At 45.7% G+C, this 21,062-nt stretch overlaps 1 protein-coding gene across 2 annotated transcripts in view; it reads left to right on the top strand.

Annotated features, from left to right (window-relative positions):
- Positions 1-21,062, top strand: part of dlg2 (discs, large homolog 2 (Drosophila)) — a 220,566-nt gene that overhangs the window by 31,533 nt on the left and 167,971 nt on the right. The window contains exon 4 of one of the 2 annotated variants that reach the window (XM_036522959.1): positions 3,636-3,698. In XM_036522959.1, the coding sequence (XP_036378852.1) occupies positions 3,636-3,698 (63 nt within the window). Of the gene's footprint in view, positions 1-3,635; positions 3,699-10,524; positions 10,676-21,062 lie in introns of those variants that run through there. The other variant, XM_036522962.1, reaches the window with a different exon arrangement.

Genomic DNA, 21,062 nt, shown 5'->3' with positions numbered 1-21,062 from the left:
TACTCACAGCAGCGAGAATAGCGCCGGTGGCGAGCAGCATCACTGAATTAGTGGAGTACCGTGGGATCAACACGGATTAGTCAAATCCCGAGGGAAGAAACGCCTAAAACGGGGGCACCGTCCTCCCGTTCAACACCGGGCTCTTTGGCAGCTTGGGTGCAGAGCTGTTCAGAGGTGTCCCATGTCCCTCAGTGCTGCCCTCTGTTAAAGACAGTGGATAAAGGGTGAAAACAAAGCCCAGCTACTCCCAGCCAAACTTTTATCTTCAGCAGTTTTTTTTTAATTGCCTCATTATGTACCAAATACTGTCAGTGGAGATGTTTACTGGCACAGACTTTAGTAAACATGGTCTTAGTTCCTCGTTCTCTCTGTGCAGGTTTGCCATTTTACTTGGTTAAGTATTTTATGATTTTGTTTGTCTCTCTTATATTCCTCAAAGGTGTTGTTTGGTTTGTGTTTGCGGCACAGCGACATCTTCCTCAGATTAGATTTTGTTTAACACAGATTTTGGGACCCATTTAAATTCCGTATCTAAGCTGTTATGTTTCGCCATAATGAGAGTATTACTAAAACTGATTCTGCGTACTGTTTTGATGTGTGGACGTTAAAGAGTTTTCAAACATGAAATGAATTATGCAGCACCGCAGCTGTTTCAGTTCAGAGAAGGTACAGTAATTACCTGATGTAGCAGAATTCTCTACGTTACATTCATGAAACATTTATAGACTTTTTTTTTTACACATTCTGTTTGGTTCTCTTTAAAACAAACGCAGATCTGGATTGGTATCTTGCTGGGTTGTTTCCCTTTTATTTCCTGCTTTCGGAATCACCAGATGAGCATCCAGCTCTTCTTACTGCGCATATCCTGCACTCACAGGGAGCACTGAAACAAAGCATCTGCAGCCCTCTGGCGTACTCACCAGTAGCCAAGGGCTGTTTTTCATACTACACATCCCACAGTGCACTGCACCAGAACCAATACTGATTGGAACATTGGTACATCTCTCACTGAGGATAACCTGGAAATTGACGGGTGTGTGTGATGAGTCTCTGCTCCCCATGTATTTATGAGTAGGGGAGCCCTGGCTAACATAAGCCTATACTGTCCCAGTTGGACGAAGCCTGTTTTGTCCTACTGCTTTGGACTCCTGGTCATGGTGGGTTGATTACATAGACCAGTTGAGCACTGGTGATTGGCTGAGCTGTAGAACTCAGCCTGTGGCATTGACTGAGCCACATGGGAGTGTATTTGCAGGTTTAACAGTTTTCTCTGGTCTTTTAGGATACTGTCCGTACAGAAAAGACATTTTGTCTCATGTCCTCAAGGCAAGTCTCATTGCCAGTTTGTGCAAACTGAGTGCTTGTGGAAAAACAGCTCCAAACTGAAGAAAAAGTCATATAGTTTGAGGATTGCCTGGATTTATTGAAAGGCGCCTAGTGTATTTCTATAGCAAAATCAAGCCCAGGGAAAGTGTTTGGTCAGGCTTACCAAGCATTTTTAAATCTGCCTTGTAAGCAGCAATGTGTAACTGTACATCTCCTATGAGTGGCATTTTCTTTCTCGAAACCTTTAAAAAATTACATTTAGTTTCAGTTCCATACACACATGCACGTTTACTGATCTTTGTAAAGTAACTTAACCACAGCACTGTTTTGCAGAAACTGCCTTCAGTGCCCTTTAAGTTAGCCCACTGTTCAGATTGGTGATAAAGAACATATAATCAGCCTTTTCACTGACACATTATTATCTGCCTAAATCAACCTGGAACCACCCTCCCAACATTGATGAGTATACTCAAAACATTTGGGCACTATTCTGGGTACTCAGTGAATGTCTCAAAGACACAAACCCTCTCCTTTAATTATTCCCCTAATCGGGATATTAGAGAGACTCTCACAATAAAATGGGATGCTAAATTATTAAAATATTTGGTTACTAAAAAGTATTCTAACCAATATAAGACTAACTCCACTGTTGTAAATGGAAGTATCCAAAAAGACATTGAAAGATGGTCCACCTTTACTATGGATCTTAGCTCAAAAACTGAGGCAGTTAAGATGAATATTTTGCCCTGGCTGTTGTACCTCTTTCAGTCCTTAGCAGTGAAGGTTCCACAGCATCAGTTTATAACCTGGCATAAACAAATATCCAGATTTCTCTGGGATGGCAAGAAACCCAGAATAAAGTATTCAACCCTCCAAATACCTAAAGAGGAGGGAGGAATGTCACTACCTTGTCTGACAAAGTATTACTATGCTGCACAACTTAGACCTTGTGTAAACTGGTGTAACAGTATGTATTCTGCCAAATGGAAAGATATAGAAATGGGTGTGTACGACTCTCACATTCAGAGCCTCTTAGGGGATAAGCACCAAATCATTACTTCAAGGGACTGTCTGAACCCAATTACTGCATTCACCTTAGATATATGGATTGACCTATTCAAAAAATATAAACTAAAAACAATCAAGAATTTTAACCTGGTGTGCATTTGATACTAACTTTAAACCAAATAAATTTGATGCAAGATTCAGGCAATGGGTAAATAAGGGTGTCACAGCACTGTGTACATTAATACAGAAAGGAGAATTCATTACATTTGAAGAATTGAAAGTAAAGTATGCCCTTGAAAATCAGGACTTTTCCCGATACCTCCAACTGAGAGACTTTTATGACAAAGAAATCAAAACTGATCTGACCGATACAGGCTAATGAGGTTCTTGAGATTATAGTAAAGGCATACGAAGGAAAGGACTAAAGAATTATCTCAGCTCTCTATCAAGCCCTCAGGGAATGCAGAGAACACACAACAGTACATACTAAAACAAATGGGAAGATGAACTTAAAAAACTTAGAAGATGAGTGGTCTTCTATATGGGAAACACAATGTACTTCTGCATCCTAACGAGGTTGGAGAGAATTTGGGTGGAAGAATATCATTTGTTTCTTTATCACACCAAAGATAAAGGGTAAACCATTATCAACACAGCAAAGATGTTGGAGGTTATGTGAGGAAGTCAATGTTGGTCACTGCCATGTTTTCTGGAGCTGCCAAAAAATAGAATGCTTTTGGGGAATGGTCAGCATAACCCTGAGAGAAATATTAGGCTATAATATTCCCAGAGAATGCTCAGTACTCTATCTAGGAAATTTAACAGATAAAGTGATTAACACACAGGATAAATACCTTGTTAAAATACTGCTATTGGATTGTAAAAAAGCTATAACTAGCCATTGGTATAAAACAGAACCTCCCACACAAAAACAATGGATTGAGCTGATTGACCAAATCTATAAAATGGAAGAATTAACTTAACACTCTCAGACTAAAAGGGGCATTGTTCCAGAAGAAATGACAAAAATGGACAAACTATAAACATAAAAATGAAGACACCATCTGAAGGCCACCCTATGTTATATGAGTAAAAATATATTGTATGTATTGTCTGTATATATTTTGCGTCTGTCATAGATATAAGGCCGAACATGTACCCCATGTTGGAGTATTGTTGTTCTGTGAAGCTTATTTATTGTACCATAATCTGTAAACTCAATAAAAATAACAGTGTTAAAAAAAAAAACGTTAGCCCACTGTATTGTGACGATTCCTGAATGGTCTTATCTCTCCCTCCAGTCTAGAGACCTGAGCAGCTCGGAGCAGAACGGACAGGAGCAGGGAGAGAGCAGCACCACGCAGGTGAGTGGCAGCTCGGCTTTCACTCCACCCCCGCAACACCACCAGCCTGACTCCAGCTCACCACAGAGCTGGGCATGAAGGCCGAGAGGATTATGGGAAGTTCCCTCTTTGTGTGTCAAGCAGGTCACGCTGAATGTTCATTGACAGGAGTAGATGTTTCTCATGTAAAACTGGATCAGAGCCCATTTTGGCCTCCAAACTCCAAAGAATCGAGCGTAAAAGCTGAGAGAATCTGAACGCCAGCTATCACGTGGACTGGGTCCCCGCAGGCTTTGCTCATAGTCAATACGCAGAATGATGGCATGAGTTGTGAAAGGATTGTTTGTACCATGAAGATGCCACTTGTAGCCGCGGGGCTCTGGAACAGAGCTCAGGTCCACAGAGGGAAACTGTCTGTGTTGGTGTGGGAGCCTCTGGAGCAGCTCTCTGAGAAAGAGTAGCATGTATTAGACTGATCAACCACACCTGTTTCAAAACAGCAGATATTCCAGAGAGAGTTTAGGCTCGAGGCTTGATCATTATTCATATATCTAATTATTATGCTCAAATCAGCAAGGGGTTGATGAGGCTGTTAGAGAGGACTTTGTTCAGAGTTTGTAGTCTTTTGTATGTTACAAATAAATGGGAAGAAGCGAAGAGCTAGCCCACTTTTCAGTAGCTCGATGAGAGGGCTGATATTTACTATCAAACAAATTGTTGTTTGCCACAGTGGTTTAAATGGGGACAGCTGAACTTGGCAGGCTGAATGACAATGTGTACAGTGCAGTGTGTTTTTTCTTTTTTACATCTGCATGTAACTGAAGGTCTCACCCTACATGTTGCCCCAGCTGAAACAGAATATGCTCTGTCATTAAAAATTGTAGGGACATCCATGGTTCAGTATAGTTGTGCCCCATCATTCTGTTTGATACTCATAGTGGTAACAGTCAGGAGATAGATTTGCTGAGCTGATGAGGGCAACTGGCATTGTGTGTGTGTGTGTGTGTGTGTGTGTGTATGTGTAACACATCTTCAAACATACACACTCTGATGTGTGTGCGCGTAATTTTTTTTAATGTGATTTCCCCTTTATAGCTATGCAAAGTGCAGTCTGTGAGAGGACTCCAGAGCTGAATTGCTAGAAACAGGAGAGGCTGCAATCCGTGGCAGGGAGAATAATTGGTGTGGGCTTAGTGTAATTAATTGGGTAAGGTAGCGCCATTGTGTGCATTGTGAATAGGCTGTGGTATTGACACAGAGCAGCGCGGCGAGGACGGTGCTGCAGGACTGGGGCTGTGGGAGAATCAGCCGGCTGTGTTATTAAGCGGGGGAATGATGGCAGAGGCGCCGCTCTCTTTATGTAACAGGGAACCTTAAAAGATGTCTCCCCTTTCTTCTCCCGGGCCACGAGGCAGGCAGCACCGGCGGTAATCGTCACGTCTCGCCCCCACACAGCCAGCTCGCTTCAGCCCTCTCCCTCCTCCTCTGCCACCCGCCGCAGCATGGTAGAGTCAGACCCGGTACGCTTCAAACGCAGAGCAGGAATTTCCCTCCTGTGCTCAGGTTCCATCCTAGTGGAAGGGTTCGGTTTTGGGGGTTAACGTCGTCCTGAACCACGTGCAACGTGGCAAAGGGGAAGGAGCTGTCAACATTCTGCTAATAAACTCTTTTTATTTTGAAAAAGGAGGAAACAAAGCGGTATTCAGTGCACTCCCCCAACTTGCCTTTATTTACGCAGTGGACACTCTGATGCACGGTGGCTTACACACGGTGGCTTTCATTTTACGTCCGTTTTATGCTCTTTGGCGTTTTACCCTTCGGGTTACAATATCAGTTCCTTTACAACTATCGCTTGCTGCTGTCTTAAGTGACATGGTGACATGGACAGTGACAGCATCGCCTCACAGGCTGAACAGCCCACCCCCCCCCATGGGTTCACTGAATGAAACCTAAAGCACAAAAGAAAACACAAGCTTAATAAAGACCTCAGATCTGTGCTGTATTTTCTGACTTTTTTTTGCCGTTTTCATTGGCTCTTGTTCTCATTTTCTAACCACTGTGTCATTTTATTTCAAAATCTAACCAATGGTAGCATTTTATAAATGGCATAAATATAGATCATCCTAAACAGATCATTATAAAGCAAGTCATTTTTTTATAAATCCTGGTTGAGACTTGGAACTGAGCTGAAGTGGAACTGGTATGAAGTGGGGCATTGCGTATCAATATGCCAGTAATTAATATGACTATAGATTATTGACAGACTACTGAAGTTAGCGCCATCCATTCACCATTCCTAAGCATGTCCGCTTTTGTCGTCTGGTGTGGAATGATTCGTCACATCCTCCAGAGGAAACCAAACCATCTGAAGGGCAAGGTCCAATGACTTGCTGAGGGGCGGGGGCTGCGACCGAAACCCGATAAGTACGTGTGAAAGTCTGCTATGGATGACTAAAGGAAGTCCTGGGTGCAGGGCTGGTGGGCGGGAACGGGGGCTGAGCATTGCCACCGGCCATGGACTTCCTGTGCGCAGATGACATGGTGCTGGAGAAGCAGCAGGTGGCCTCTGCTCGTTGCCAGGGCCACGGTCGAAGGAGGCGGCAGCACCTCAGTGGCGCCGGGGTACGGTGGACAAGATGGACACACAGGGCAGCCTGGAGGATTTGAAAGGCGTCAGCCGGGAGGGGGGAGTAGCAGGAGGCGAACGTGGGCAGGGGCCTACACTACATCTGAGCAGCTTCGATTGCAGGCCTGCGGGCCAGCCTGCCGCCGTTTCACCTCCAGGGCTGTGAGGGGATTTGATGGCGGGTCGGGCGAGGAGAACACTCCCCCATGTCCACTGGATACGATATTTCGGGATGTTTTCACGGGGACACATGGCTCCGAGTGTCTGCAGTCACCGTGAGGCTTCAGCCTGTGGCCGCCTCCGATTTAGCCTCGGCCTCCCTCTTTTCCCCCAGGTAAGAATAGACACAGGAGGAAAAGCGTTACGCAGTCTGCACTGAATGAAGAGCTCAGTATAGTAAATAAGATTAAGCAGAGAAGAAGAGATGTTGTCTAAAGGCCTGCAACCAAAATAAGGTGATTATATCATCTTACCCCCTTTAGACTTGGGAGGGTCGGGGTCTAAACATCCCAGCTAAATATCCCCACCCACCTCCAGCATTTTTCAAACCACTTGTCATAGGTTTCTGTATTAAATTAACCCCTTTAATATCACAGTGTACTTAAAATACTTGATTCTGTCTGCACTAGGACCGAGGCTAATAACATGTTCCTCTTCTGAAATTAGTGCAACATCCAGGTAAACACTGATTTCAGCATTTTGCCTGGTTATATGTTAATTACAAAGGATAACATAAAATTAGACTCAGTTTTAGTCTGTTGTTCTTATAATTTGCATGTTGCAGTGATTACTACACTTGTACTAAACTTCCACCCCAATATGCTCTTTCCAAAAACAGTCATCCTTTTTTTTTCGTTGCACAGCAGACAGGCTGTCTCGATTATCTGACAGTGCCGAACCAAAGCGCTGAAAGAAATGCCATTTCCACATCCTGTTTTGAGGGTGAATTTAACAGAGGTCCGCCCCCGCTCCACCTGTCCTCCTCGCCAAGGCCATCTCCGATGTTAGCCGAAGGTCAAATGAAGGGCACCTCTGTACTGGCCGCCAGCAGGAACCCAAAGATGACCGGAAAATGTGTCTGGGGCGCTCGGCTCTTTAACACCGCAGCCTCAGCGTTTGCGCTCGCTGGCCAGAGTAATCGGTCACTCCCACATTTCTTTAGGTGAGCGAACGGTAAAGGCCGTTAAAGCATTCTCGCTCCCTAATGTGATCATGGAAAGCCGCTTGGGCCTCCCATCTGTTGGAGAGATTAGCCGGCCCTCCGGGCTCGGCGTGAGAGAGTCGGCGCGGCGCGGCACGGAGGTGCATGGAATGCCCACAGATGATGGCGGTAATAAGAATTCTGTTCTGCGAGGAGCTTGAGCTGAGCGAGCAGGCCTTCTACAGGCAGCAGGTAAAGGCGGAGCGGGCAGAGCGGGCGCGGGTGCTGTTAGAGAGGGGGGGGGGCGGGGGAGCCACCCGCTCGGCAGGCGGGGACCCTGCGTCTCACTGGAAGCCGTGGCTCCGGTCACATCCTCAGCGGCGAGTCTGTTGCGCTCGGCATGCTGCCACAGCGGGAAAGAAACGGGCCTCAGTTTCTGAAGGAAAGTTTCCAGTAGGGCTTTTATATGAGGTGTAGAAAGAGAATCAGTTCAATCTTTAAAGGGGAAAAGTTTAAAGTTTCTGTAGTAGTAGTAAAAAAATATTTTTACTGTAGTAGTATGAAGAATTTTCATATTCATTTTGTAGTAATGAGTTAATGATTTTGAGCGTTGTATACTTTTCACTGTGTCTTTTGTAGCCTAATCTGATACATGTCTGTGTCAAGGTATTTGTTGATGGGGGTATGTTCTGCATTCTGTTCTTAAGGACAGACTTTGTAACCTGGGTGTGACCTTCTAAGCTGCTACATTGGAATAATACATAGTCTCATCTCAGATGAGGAGACTTGACTGTATGAATATTAGCAATAATTCAGGTCTCTCTTTGCCTGAATTATATAGGTAATAGGTCGCCAATTTACTCCACAGAATAGGTCTCTAGTTTACTCTGTACTTCTAGTAATGGAGTACAGAAGTGTATGTGTCTTTAGTTGCATGAAGCAGATTTTTTTGTTCACCTCACAGCAGGAGTTTCTGTCACAGACAAGAGAGGGGGTGTCTTTAGAGGTTCTTGGAGATTCTGCTCCAGGCAGAATGTTATCAGCCGTGGGTTTTGTATTTTAACACCTCATGGCAAAGTTGGCCACAGTTCAGTTTGAAAATATGTTTGAACTGAACAGACCACAAATATACCTGACGCTATGGTTGACCACTCACTCAGAGTGAACTTTTTGGCATTCGCTTGGTGGAAACTGCTGCACCCCAGTAAAGGAAAGTAAAGTAAGGAAGCGACCTCACATTCTGAGGGCTAATCCTCAGCTACTTCAGGAGGCCAGCTATAGGTCTGGTGGTGCGCTTAGAGTCTCAGATTTGAGCAGAGAGGGGTAGCGAGGGGACAGGCTGGGATTTGAACGAGCCACAAAGAGGACCAGCGTGATCCTTATCTGTCCCTTTGTAGCAGGTAGCATGATCTGGAAAAAGGTCCCTTTCTTCTGGCTCGGAAAGTGAGACGCGGAGACAGAGAGAAAGAGGGGGAGAGAGAAAGAATGGCCGGTGCTTTACGTCGTCCCTCGTCTGGAGATCGCCTTTCCCGGGGCATTGAGAAGGTTTAGTGTAACGTGAGTGTCTGACAGCCGGTCCCCTCGGTCCTGTGAGAGCTCCAGCTGGATGAAGTGTTGTGCCACAGTGAATGGGCAGCATTGACCCCCCCCCCCCCCATCCCGGCTCTCTGTAAAGCGCATTCCCTCCCTCAGTTTCTGTCACAGCCACGGGGCCTTCGCTCGGCACCCCCCTCCTCTGATATTTCACGGGAAGTGTGCGGAAGAGGTGGGTGGAGCGTGACATATCTCCGACTGTCATCGTGATTGACACGAGAAGATTCAGAGGCTCTGTACCAGTGATTTTGTGAATGGGGAAAGCCCCACTGTGTGTTTGTACAGCTTAATGATTTGTGGTAAACACTGTAAATGCACACCCAATGCTAATGTTAAAAATGAGAATGGATGCTATTGTGTTCTGGTTTTACCTAAAACCTGAAATTATTATTTTCATAGGTCATAGGACTAACACACCCACACACGCCCTTTCTTTGTTCAGTTTTACAGTGAGAGAAAATATTGAGCTTGATCATTTTTTTGCATAAGAGTAGGGTTTTTTTCCTTTATTCTTTGACATTACATTTTGCAGCACAATAAAAATTGCTTCATTGTTTTTTTTTTTCATGTCAAAATGTTGGAGAATAAAAGGTTTATTACATTCAGTGCCTCAGCATTTTTTTTTTTTTTTTTTTTTGCCAGAGGTCAGGATGGTGATTGAGTTTCGCCCTGCACTGTCTATAAACCTAATGAAGCTGAGTAAATGACACATTTTGAGTACAGCTCTGCCAAAGCAGAAAGCCAGTATCGGCTTGCGAGGCCCATCAGTGTGGTAATCTGAGCTCTCCAGTGTTTTCTGCCGCTTGACAAGAGACGAGCACTTTTGAAGTCTGTTCAGGAAAAGAACTTTTAAAACAGGCAGCGCACTTTGGTCACCCACTTCGGCTGAACGCACGCGTTACGATCTCGATCCAGAAGATCTGGCAGTGTCGCTCAGACCGCCTCTGCGTTTGAATCCGCGGGGCTCGCTCGTGATGAATTGAACCTCAGAAGTGATTGCTTCTGCAGAGCTGAGGCAGCGCTTTGGTGGAGGGGTTCGGCGCTCTGACAGAGAGACACGAGCGCACACACACACACACACACACACAAGCACACACAAGCACACGCGCGCTTGCGCACGCACACAGACAGCGGAGAAAGTTGGCGGAAAGAAGAAGGTATTTGTGAGGACGCAGATGGACTGTCGATAGCGAGGCAGCGGAGGGAACCCTGATTCTTTGCTCTCGGCATCAGCGGTGCGCGCTGCGCTCTCTGCTGCGCTCTCTGCTGTGCTCGGTGCTCCCCCTCGCTCTGGCCGCCCGTCGGCTCCGGGAGAGGAGCGATTTCTGATGAAAGGAGCCAAACCGCGCAAGCCGGCGGCTCCCAGCCCTGAGGAACGGATGCTGGTGTGCGGCGGGCAGCGCGCGGTGGGCTTCAGGATCGCGTCAGAAACATGATTGCCCGTAGCGCTGTGGAGGAGGACTCCCGTTACTCAGAGGGGGCCCGTTTCCAGTAGCTGTCCGCGCGTGCCTCCCTCCTGCGACGGCTCGCTGCTGCTCTCTCGCCTCTCCGCGTCTCGCCGGCACAGCGGTGATGAGCGCCAGCCGAGGCTAAGCCGCTCACTCCAGAATGGACTGCCTTTGTATTGTCACGACCAAGGTAAGGGTGAGCGAGCGAGAGAGAAGGCGAGGTGGAAGGAGCGCTCCCCCCGGTGCTTTTACGGCGGCGTCTCTGCATATTCCGGGCACGGGAATATGCCTGCGCCGTAGCCAGCGGTCTTCGTTTGTGTCTTTATTTGGTGGCCCTGTCTTTTAACCTTAAAGGGATATTTCCTCGTTAGAAGTGGTCGTTGCATGCGTTGTTTTCCTTTTTTTCTGTCTCCACACTGCTAGTTCCGTGCTTCCATTGACTCAGGTTAGCTTCGCCGTGCTCCTCTAAATAGTGAAAAGGATTAACCCCACTGTGACCGCCTCTATTGAGCTGCCGTGTCGGAACTTATCAGAAACTTCAGCCGGCCACTGCGGCCGCAATCAAAAGATAATGACCTTCTTTGAGAGCTAATCGCTCTGGACCGCGCTAATTAGTCTCGAGTTGAATAATTACGAAAGGAAGGGGGCTGGGCATATGGATTTTGCACCGTGCTGTCATTCTGCTCTAGCTGCTCTCCAAGTTGTATTTAAAAATAGACAGAGTACAAGAGTACAATTGTTTGCACTGCTTGTGTTTGTTTTTTAATGTGTGTAGTCTTATTTAGTATTGAGCCATTTAAGTTTCCACAGCGAGCTTAGTCTAACTGCGCATGCCTTTAACATCACATACATGCTTTGTATTTTTAGTGGAGTCTTGTGAGAAAGGATTGTTTGTGAAGAAAGCCACTGTGTCTCTCTCTTTCACCTGAACTGAGTGCTTCTGAAAGCCTATTGAGTTTCACTGGGGAAAGTACCTATTCACCCATATACATTCACCCATATATATGTATATATATATATATATATATATGTATATATATCTCACCCATCCGGAATGTTAGACATTACGTCACGCTGTTCTACGGTGATGCGAATGTTGATTTTCTTTCTGAAAGCATGTTAAAATATTCATGAATTTTTGCATGTCAAGTCTGTGATATGAATGGCTGTGGCAAAAGCAAGTTTCAGTAGCCTACATACCTCTCATGTGACGTCCCCTTGGATCTGGGAGGCAGAATTGAAAGACACACTTCCTTTTGGAAGAAAAATATGGTTACATAATATTCTGTGATGCAGCAGTTACATGTTTTTAGTCATCGTATTACAGAGCTTTCTTCCTCTCATTTTGTGTATTGATTGTTTTGTGGTCTCCTTTTGCCTTATGTTAGTTTCAGGCCATGCTTATAACATGGGCAACAGCGGGTTTGGGTGACATGGGGCAAGCCTAAACTCTCATGCAACAGTCTGCCATCAATGTGGCAGAGGAAGGAAACTGGAGGAAAGGTAGCCCACTGCCTTCTCTTCACAAGGCCCAGAATGCCAGGAGGCTGTTTGCACAGCTTACTGTATGTCTTAAGTTTTGCATTTCATAATTTGATGGCCTTTCCTCCAGACAGGGTTGAGTCTGCGGTTCGGTCCGAGGTACGGATGGGCACACCGGGTCACCACCTGCGCCTTGTGCGCTTTGGCTTTGTGGAAGGTTGCGTTTGTGTCCGGTCTGGTAGCCTACACGGCCGCGCAACACCTGGGACACCAGGCTGGGACTGGCGGCGAGCACGCCCAGTCGCTCACCTCACAGCTGCGACCAATCTCTAACCATAATCGCCATAGTGTGCGTGTGTGCGCGTGTGTGTGTGTGTTCGTTCGTGTGTGTAAGTCTGAGGATGTCTAGATTATGTTCAGTAGAGACCAGTGATCCACAGAAAAATAACACAATGCTGTCAACTCTGACAATAGCAGAAAGAAGATATGTCAACGGATACCCTCACTCTAAACACGACCGCATAGACATTTTACTGGAAAAGCTCCAGGAGGTTCTGAAACTATGCAAAATGTATGTCCAATTTGACGGGACAGGAGTATGTCCGCCTTGTCCTGAATTGTTGAGAGTGTCCTACTCACCCTGCAAAAGAGTGACAGGAAGGGAAAAACCTGACAGAATTTTGAGACGTTCTGTCTGTCAGAGGCACCTTATATTAGTTGATACATTTGCACACCCATGTTTTTCCATATGGCATGTTGCATGGTATGTGTTAACACAGCTTCTTTGTAAGGTGAGAAATGCTCAGATGGGCCATGATTGGCCCACTGAAACAGAAGAATGCTAGAGTCCACAGCTCTAGGGGGATGATAGGTTGACTGATTGTTCCCTGTTCTGCGAGGAGACTGGGCAGAGCCTCAGGTGGACCTATTCCAAAAGCCCCGACCAGCCTGCTCTTTGGTTCGGCCCTCTCGGTCTTGAATTTTCATTATTAATATTTTTTGCTGTTTGACTGTGTTGTGCTCGAGACTTCCTCTCTGGAGGTCTGCAGCCTGACAGTAAGATTCTATTTTTGTGTGTGTGCGATTGAAATCTTCAGCTTCTGGAGAAACTTTGGGAAGTGACCGATGAAATGACAGCATTTTTTTTATTGATTTCTCTTTGAAGAGGTCTCTGCTGTGAAACAAAAACTGTTTTTTATTCTGCTGAGCCAGACATAGCCTTATTCTGACTTGTGAATAAAGGACAGTAGTCTAAAATTAGAAAGTAATGACTTATTTTTGGATTGCAAATAGCCTAAATGTTTTTCTGAGCTGCTATGTAATATAGGCCTATGCTAGTTAAAATAAATATTTTCAATACACTGACAGAAAAATGGCTACATAACCTTTGATTGCTACATAAGGCTCCTTATGTCTTTCTGGGTGGTCATGCCAAATGCACAATGCGGTGAAACCACTGACCAACTAGCCTTTTGATCTCTTGAAGTTTCGGGTGGTGTTTATTTTGTTTGCTGTAAATTATCATTGGGAAGTTGGGTAAAGCAGAATGTTTCTCTTGACAACACCCAGGCGTCATATTTTTGTGGCAGTGTTAGACAATTTGCTGACAATTTGGGTGGTGTAGCTCCTTATGTTGACAGTGCATTGGGTAAAGAGAGAGGAGGGTGTGCAAACAGTTAAAGCAGAATGAGTTTTTAGGGGTTTTCCATGCAGTGGAAAAGGCCAGCACTCCCATTTCACTGAGGTGCATTAGCCCACTAGCCACGATGGCAGGGGGAGCTTGATTTGTAGTGCAGCGGGCTTCCACGTGGCTTACTGTACCAGACTCTGCATCTGGAATAACGAGAGGGTGATATTTATCTTGGGGGTAGGACCGCAGTCCAAGGGAGGCTGGGGAAAACCCGATCCAAGCAACAGGAGCATCCCCCCAGTTCACCTCATCCGCTTCACTGCGACAGAGGCCAGAGGAGTCTCACGTTTCTCCCCACTCCACACTGGTCTGTTGCTTTTGGCCATCTTCTGAGTTTTATTTTTTATGTCTTCCACATCTCTCAGGAACTCCTTTTTTTCAGAGGTTTCCTCCCGAAATGTTTCGCCTCACGCATTTATTCATTTATCTAGACTAATTTAATGGCGGATTCCGTTTGCTTCTCATGGGACCGTTGTTTGTCTGGTTGTTTTTTGTTTCTTATGTGAATGGTACAATCAGGGCATTGGAGTGTTTGGTGAAGCAGGTCAGTAAACAGACACACACAAGAGCATTTTCCTAATTGAACCAGCATTAAAATTGAATCAAACATTATGTGGAGCTGCCAATCCTTATAAATATTAGTAACTTGTCTTGTGGCAAATGGTTGTATGATCCTGAACCTTGGTGTTTGTGGAAGCATCATGCACTCCACGTTAGCAATGCCAAGCACTTGGGAAGACTAGTGGAAAAAACATACAAAGGATCTGGAGTCAGCCACTAGGCTGGAGAGAGACAGACTCCTTCTCCATTGTGGCTTGTGTTTTTGGCATCTTACGCATTTTATCCAAGCGAATCCATCTTGTAAAACTTACTGGAAGGCAACGTCAAAATTCAAGTTACACCACAAACATACACAGCGTATAGCAACACTTGACTGCAATCTGGTTTCTTGTGTTATCGAATGACTACAGGAAAGACAGTTTCTCAGAAGTGTAGGCCGTCATGCTGAGGCAGGCGGTCTGTTGTGTTGGAGATGCCCGTTCTGTACCACGTCACCCCACTTGAGATTAAATATACTGGGGAGAAGTGGTATCCAACAATCATTTTAACAGTCAGTAATGAGCTATTTCTCATAAACTGACTAAATCAAAACCACACCATGGAAAAAAGAACAGCATCCATGTCAGAGAAGAAGACTGAAATGGTTTTCATGGGCAGGTTATGTAATGTCCGCGGGGCTCGCAGCGTGGAAAAGCAGGGCTCCCACACAAGAACCGAGTGCCGCGCGCACTCCATTACGCAGTCTCAATATTCTAGCAAGGCTGCCGTTTTTAGCTGGACTCTCCCCTTTCCTCCGGCTGCTGATGTGATGCAGAAAACACCTCTCAGTGGACGGGGCTACTGTGCTCTCGGAGGGGGGCGGGGCGAGGGGGTCACCTGTGTAGGAAAGGCTCATTGATTTCCCTCCACTCGAGGCCCTCGATTTTCCCGGGCCGGGGGAGGAGGAGGCCCCCCTCCCCGTGAAGGCCACGTGCAGCAGTAGGCGGAGGGAGCCTGGAATCGCTTTGGAAACCACCGCCATCACACACATTCTCCAATCGGGGGGGCCGAGCTCGCCGATGTGCCCATCACGCTCAAAAGCGTGGCAAAAATTTCGAGTTTGAAAACGCGTAAGCCAATATCGCCCGATATATATTTTATGCTGCTGTTGTTGTTGTTTTTTTTTGTAACAGCAATTACCAGAGCTATTCCAGCCAGACAGCTTCTTATGTAATGCCGAGTACCTTGGCCAATGCTTTTCTCCTTCCCAGCAGGGGAAGGGAAATATCCGCCTGCCGCTCAGAGAGAAAAAGCCATTAGCGGCTGGAGGAAAGAGGTGCTTCTTAGCCCTCGCCCAGGTGGGTCCGGTCTCCGCGCGGTGCGGCCGCTGTGTTTGCACTGAAACACACAACCAGTCCTCCCGCGGCGGCCGTCTATTAATAATGCGCTTTAGCTCCCAGGCTCTAAATAGTTATGGAAGGTTAGCTTCACACAAACCAGCAAGATGAGATTTAAGTAATCCCGGTGAACCAGGGCTCCAGAGTGTTCTAATTACCCGCAAAAACACATAGGTTGAAGATTGTTTGCTAGTCAGTTGCTGGTGCGCTCGAGTGACTGAAACATGACAGAAGACGCACCTTAGTGGAGTGCTGTGATTAGGATGTAGAATCAGGGTCAGCAGAGATTGCACTGTACTGTAGCGCAAGGTACCAGCATTGCCTCATTTAATATTTAGCTGTCTAAATGGATGATATGTAAAAGCGTATACTATGTAAGCCACCCTACATGTGGGCATTTCCAAAGCAGCGACATGAAGTTAATGTGCACTATACTTAAAAGTGTGTGTGTGTGTGTGTGTGTGTGTGTGTGTGTGTGTTGTATCCCTCTGCACTCATGTCTTTAGTCATAACTTTAATAATAGCCCTCTGTCTCTGTAACGCATCTTATCAGATGTGCATCACTTAGTCGGCATGCCTGTTTTTTTTTTAAATGCTATTTCAGTGCGAGTCCATGGTGATCTTGAGCGCATCTGTGAGTGAGTCAGTGTGGGGTAGGCGTGGGATCCGCGCTGGGGGAGTGTTTACAGTGTGAGGCAGGGTGACGCAGGGTTCACCTCTCACGCAGGGGAGATGAAGCTGCCCTGCTCAGCCGCGCGTCCGCCCCCGTGACGCCAGCACTGACCTCCCTGCGGTCCCTTCCGCTCATCCAGCCGCGGGGTAAAGGGCGGCCTCGGACCACGTCTTTCCTGCCCCCCGGGATCTAGGGGCGGCATTGTGGACTGTGTAGCTGCTACCAGTTAGTTTGCACCTTATGTAATAGGCGCTCTGACGATGACAATGACTACGGTGATAGCGCTGATGATGTCGATGACAGTAGTGATGATAATGATGACTGTGATGATGATGATGATGATGATGAAAATGATGATGAAAATGACGAAGATGACGGCGATGACTGTGACTACGGTGATAGCGATGATGACGTCGATGACTAGTGATGATAATGATGATGAAAATGATGATGATGATGACGACGATGACAATGACTACGGTGATAGCGGTGATGATGTCGATGACAGTAGTGATGACAATGATGATGGTGACAAGGGTGACGATAGGAGTCAGTCCAGCCTGCCGTGGGTCTCAGGTTGACACCGCAGCCACAGAAGTGCTGAGAAGCCTTGTCCGCGACGTTTACCCAAGAGCGTTCGGTGTGGCTGCGCATGCAATATTCATCAGCCTGCAGAGATGTCGCCGTGTCTAATTGGAAGCTCGCTGGTCGGCCATGCCGCAGGAATCCCCTGTGCAGCCCCTGCAGCAGAGGGGCCTGCCGTGCAGCCTGATGCATTACTGGCAGCTGGAAAGTGTGGCATCGCCAGCGCTTCTCCATAAACCTGTACCTGTCCTGAGTCATAACGCGCGTCCAGGTGTGTGTGAGGAATGCGTCAAGGTCCACGCAGACGGTGAGCACTTTCCATCCGATCAGCACACAGACCACTCCCCTCCCCACCAGGGAAACTCGGGACAGAGTCTCTGTATCCACCGCCCCTTTCATCGCCCTCTGCCCCTGAATGTACCATGTGCTCATCTAATAAGAGTCGACATTAATGCCCACGATATAACCTTCACATGTCAGGGGTCCATCTGCTGGTGGGAATGGTTGTCGGGTGTCCACAGACAGGCTGTGAAGGTGCTTGCTGTAGCTGTAATTTCAGGGGTAAAGGACCTCTGCATATGTCAGAGAGGCATCTGCCATACAGTTTGTGGTGTGGAAAATATCCCCCCCGCTCTCTGTTAAAAACGAGCCGTGCGAGGACGTTGGCTTACACCTCCCTGGATCCTCGTGCTCTGGGCCGCATGTCACGGAGACAGGCCGAATCAGACCCGCTGCGTCACGCCACTGCCAGGCGCCCGGCTACCTGTTGTCGTATTTTTGGAAGCAGGCGAGGTGGGACTTGAAAGCAGCCGAGGTAAAGAAACAGTCCCCCGGTCCTCCCGAGCCCCACTCTGTCCGGTGAGATTAGGATCACGGGGGGCCCTCCAGGTGATCTGTCAGGAACGGTTTCAGAGGCGTGGACACTGAAACACTGTGTGTTCAGGTGTGCAGCTGTTTTTGGGAACGACTTTTCGGCCGATCAGGTAAGGGGGCCCTGAAGCCCTTCCATCTGCACAGGAACACACATTCCCTTTTTAGGAACTGTCATGGGTGACGATACCTCACATGTGTGCACCATACAAAACAATGCCAGCTTATCTTCTGTGTGACAGTATCACAGGTTGGCACCAGTACATCCAATCACCAAGTGGCTATAGAGTTACCAAGTTTGGGCATTTCAAGTTTCTCTCACTGTATTGTCAAGTTGTACTGTCTAGCTGTCTTTAGCAAGGGACATGCATGTATGGTTAACATTTCGGTACACATTCTAAAGCTAGGAGTAAAGACACTGTCTTTTTATTTTACCAGATGTCTGTTACGCGTTCAAATACGGAAGCTATCTATTGCATAAAGATTAGCCAGCTATCTCTCAGACTGGATTTCTGTATTTTGATAAGATGAGTTACTGGTATACAGACAATTTCCCTACTCCAGAATTTGGAAAAGGGAGTGCGCATTTGATATGCCATTAAGTGTCTGAAGCTAACAGGCTACCTAGCTATCGTTGGAAGGAGATTAATGAAATAACGTAGTTTGCATTTCGTCGTTTGAAGACATGTACACACAGTATATTCGGACATGTACCTATGGAAGACGGGGAGGTAATCAGCAGTCCTGTTTGTGTGGCTGCTGTGTGTAGACTTTAATTAAACCCTGAGTGCGAATAAGAGCACGGTCATAACTGCTTGGTCATTTAGGGTCGCATTTAGAGGGCTTACAGAGTGCACTTACTCTCAGTAAACTAAGACCCTCTCAGAGGTCCTTTTAAAGACACTTGTCTGTGTTATATTGGTTGCTAAGATGCTGCAGTAATGAGATTTTCTTAAGTCCTCTGGAACCTAAAAGGGTAGAGTAGCAGGCGCATGAGCAGTAACTGAAACATAATGATCCCATTGCATTTTATGAAAGTATGACTGGTTTATTTATCCAAAATGGCTCTGGGACCATTTTTTCTACCTTGGCAACAGTTATTGTAATATTTGTATATGTTATGATGTTGGGTCGTTCTTCTGGCCTATGGTACTGTCATTCACAAATGCCATAGTTGTCAAAAAATGATTTTTTTTTTTTTTTTTTTTGCACAAGGATAATTGGCAATTGGCTTTGGTAAACCATGACAAAAATGTCCTCACTAGTAGCCATATCCCTCTTCTTTTTCAGGTCATAGAGTCTTAGAGGTTTCAATCTCAGGCTGTAATCCTGCAAGTTACGCATCAGTTTTGACTGAGCTCTGGGGAGTACGGGGGGCAACTTCTGAGTCAAGCTCTCGGTCAAACGGGCAGGACTCGAATGTTTATTTGTTTGGTTGTTTTTGACCAATTTGTTCTGCACCTTAAAGTGTAATTGTAAAATTATGAATGGATTATGATAACATTTGAAACTCTTTCAAAGTGTTTCAAAGTTTTCCCAAGAAAATCAATTTGCAGGTCGTAGTATGAATTTTGATGCAGATGCTCCTCATAATAATAATGTGTTCTTTATATGTGCCCATATTGTAACACTGGCATGTTGATATTAGTGAAATTTTACACAAATGCTCTCTTCACTGTTACCCAGAATATTATCAGTCCAAAGGTTTAAAAGTCAGATGGCAAGGTCACAGAATATACAGATAAAGTTTTCAGTTACACATATTTCATATGTGTAACTGAATACTATACTTCACCTTCAATGGCATGCATGTTTCGCTGGCTGGTAATACGTTCTTGGTTTTTGCACAAGAGAAGGCCATGTAAGTATCAGTCCTTTTTGTGGGTGGTGCCATTTGTCTGCATTATATTATTTCATATTTACACAATGTTTCTACATTTCTTTAGAAATCTGTATTTCATAAAGGTATTTATCTGTTCACTGATCAGGGACTCACTTCTTTGTATTGAACAGTTGTGGTTTTATTATGAGGCAGCTTTCAGTGGGAGAGAGAAAATACCTTAAGCATTAATAAGCATGCAGGCTTGTACTAGAAGGATGTGTTCAAAGAAGAAGAGCACGCACGTCCCAATTAATGAGGTGCCGACCAAAAGGGACATGATCAGAGGAAGAGCAAATGAAGGTCGCACACGCACCACAGAAATTTGTTCTCTTTTATTGATGTATTGCCATACTTTCAGACCAAGTTTCGGCTGGAGGTGGAATATTCCACCCACAGGTAGCCTGTAAATGATGAAAAGAGCTGACCCAAGGACAGAACCAGGTGGGATGCCGTCTCTTACTGGGGCCTTGTCCAGTTTGATTTAGAGGGCATGTTATTAATCAGGGAGGAGGGAGTTAAACTGGATGGTATTCGAGTGCCGATGAGCTCAGTTGCATGAAAATATGCCATCTTAATTTGAAAGTGCCAAGATTCCATCACTGCTCAGCTCTCTTCTCCAGTTCTCAATTTGAAAAAGATTCCTAACATTCCTAACACAGGACCTATTTTTCTTGTGGTGTTCATTCTTTCTGTAAATATTTGCACCCTGAATACTTGCAATTTAAAAAAAATAACAGCTATTTCTCAGGAAGATGAAAAAAAGAAAATTCTGTTGTATCATAATCCAGTTTGTGTAATAACCAGAAAAAGAGAATGTTTAAAAATATCCTCTTTCTCCAAGCCCTTTGATTTTGATGTGTGGCGTGTTTGTTGCTTGGAAACCATTAGCTAGCCTTTTCTTTGGGGGAATGTGCAGGGCCTTCCTTTGATGAACTAGTAATAATTGGATTTCATGATATTCAAGTTCTTACTGTCCCTGTCTTTAAAAATATGGTTTAAGTCTCCTCAAACCCTTGTAGGTCATCTTTTCTCAAGAAGAATGTAGCTGAGTGAATAGTTTGACAATTAGTTTGTAATGAAGGGGTTGCAGCAAGAAACCAGGGACAACAAATGGCAGAATTGGCCTAGGGTAAGATTTCACTCGGTCCCATCAGTCCCCACGTCACACTGCATGTGCGTAAACACTCCCTGACCCTATGACAAACACCCTGAAGAACACGCTGAACTTAGGATGGTTTGAAACTCTTCTGTGTCATTTGTTGATTTCCGTGAACAAAAATAGCAAATGCAATTGGCAAGGTAGGGCAAGGCAAGGTAACAGTGTGGTATGCCTCAGTTTTGTTAGCCCGTCACAGTGAAATAAATCAAGTCAGTTATACAAACAAAACCTATCATTTGATTGGGTGATGTTGGGTGGTGTTAATGGCAGCGCCGAAGTGATTCACATGTAAGCAAGTG

The sequence above is a fragment of the Megalops cyprinoides genome, chromosome 3, assembly GCF_013368585.1.
Source record: "Megalops cyprinoides isolate fMegCyp1 chromosome 3, fMegCyp1.pri, whole genome shotgun sequence".
Lineage (NCBI taxonomy): Eukaryota > Metazoa > Chordata > Actinopteri > Elopiformes > Megalopidae > Megalops > Megalops cyprinoides.
Note: the sequence above shows the minus strand (reverse complement) of the source record. Positions and strands in the feature narration are given on the sequence as shown.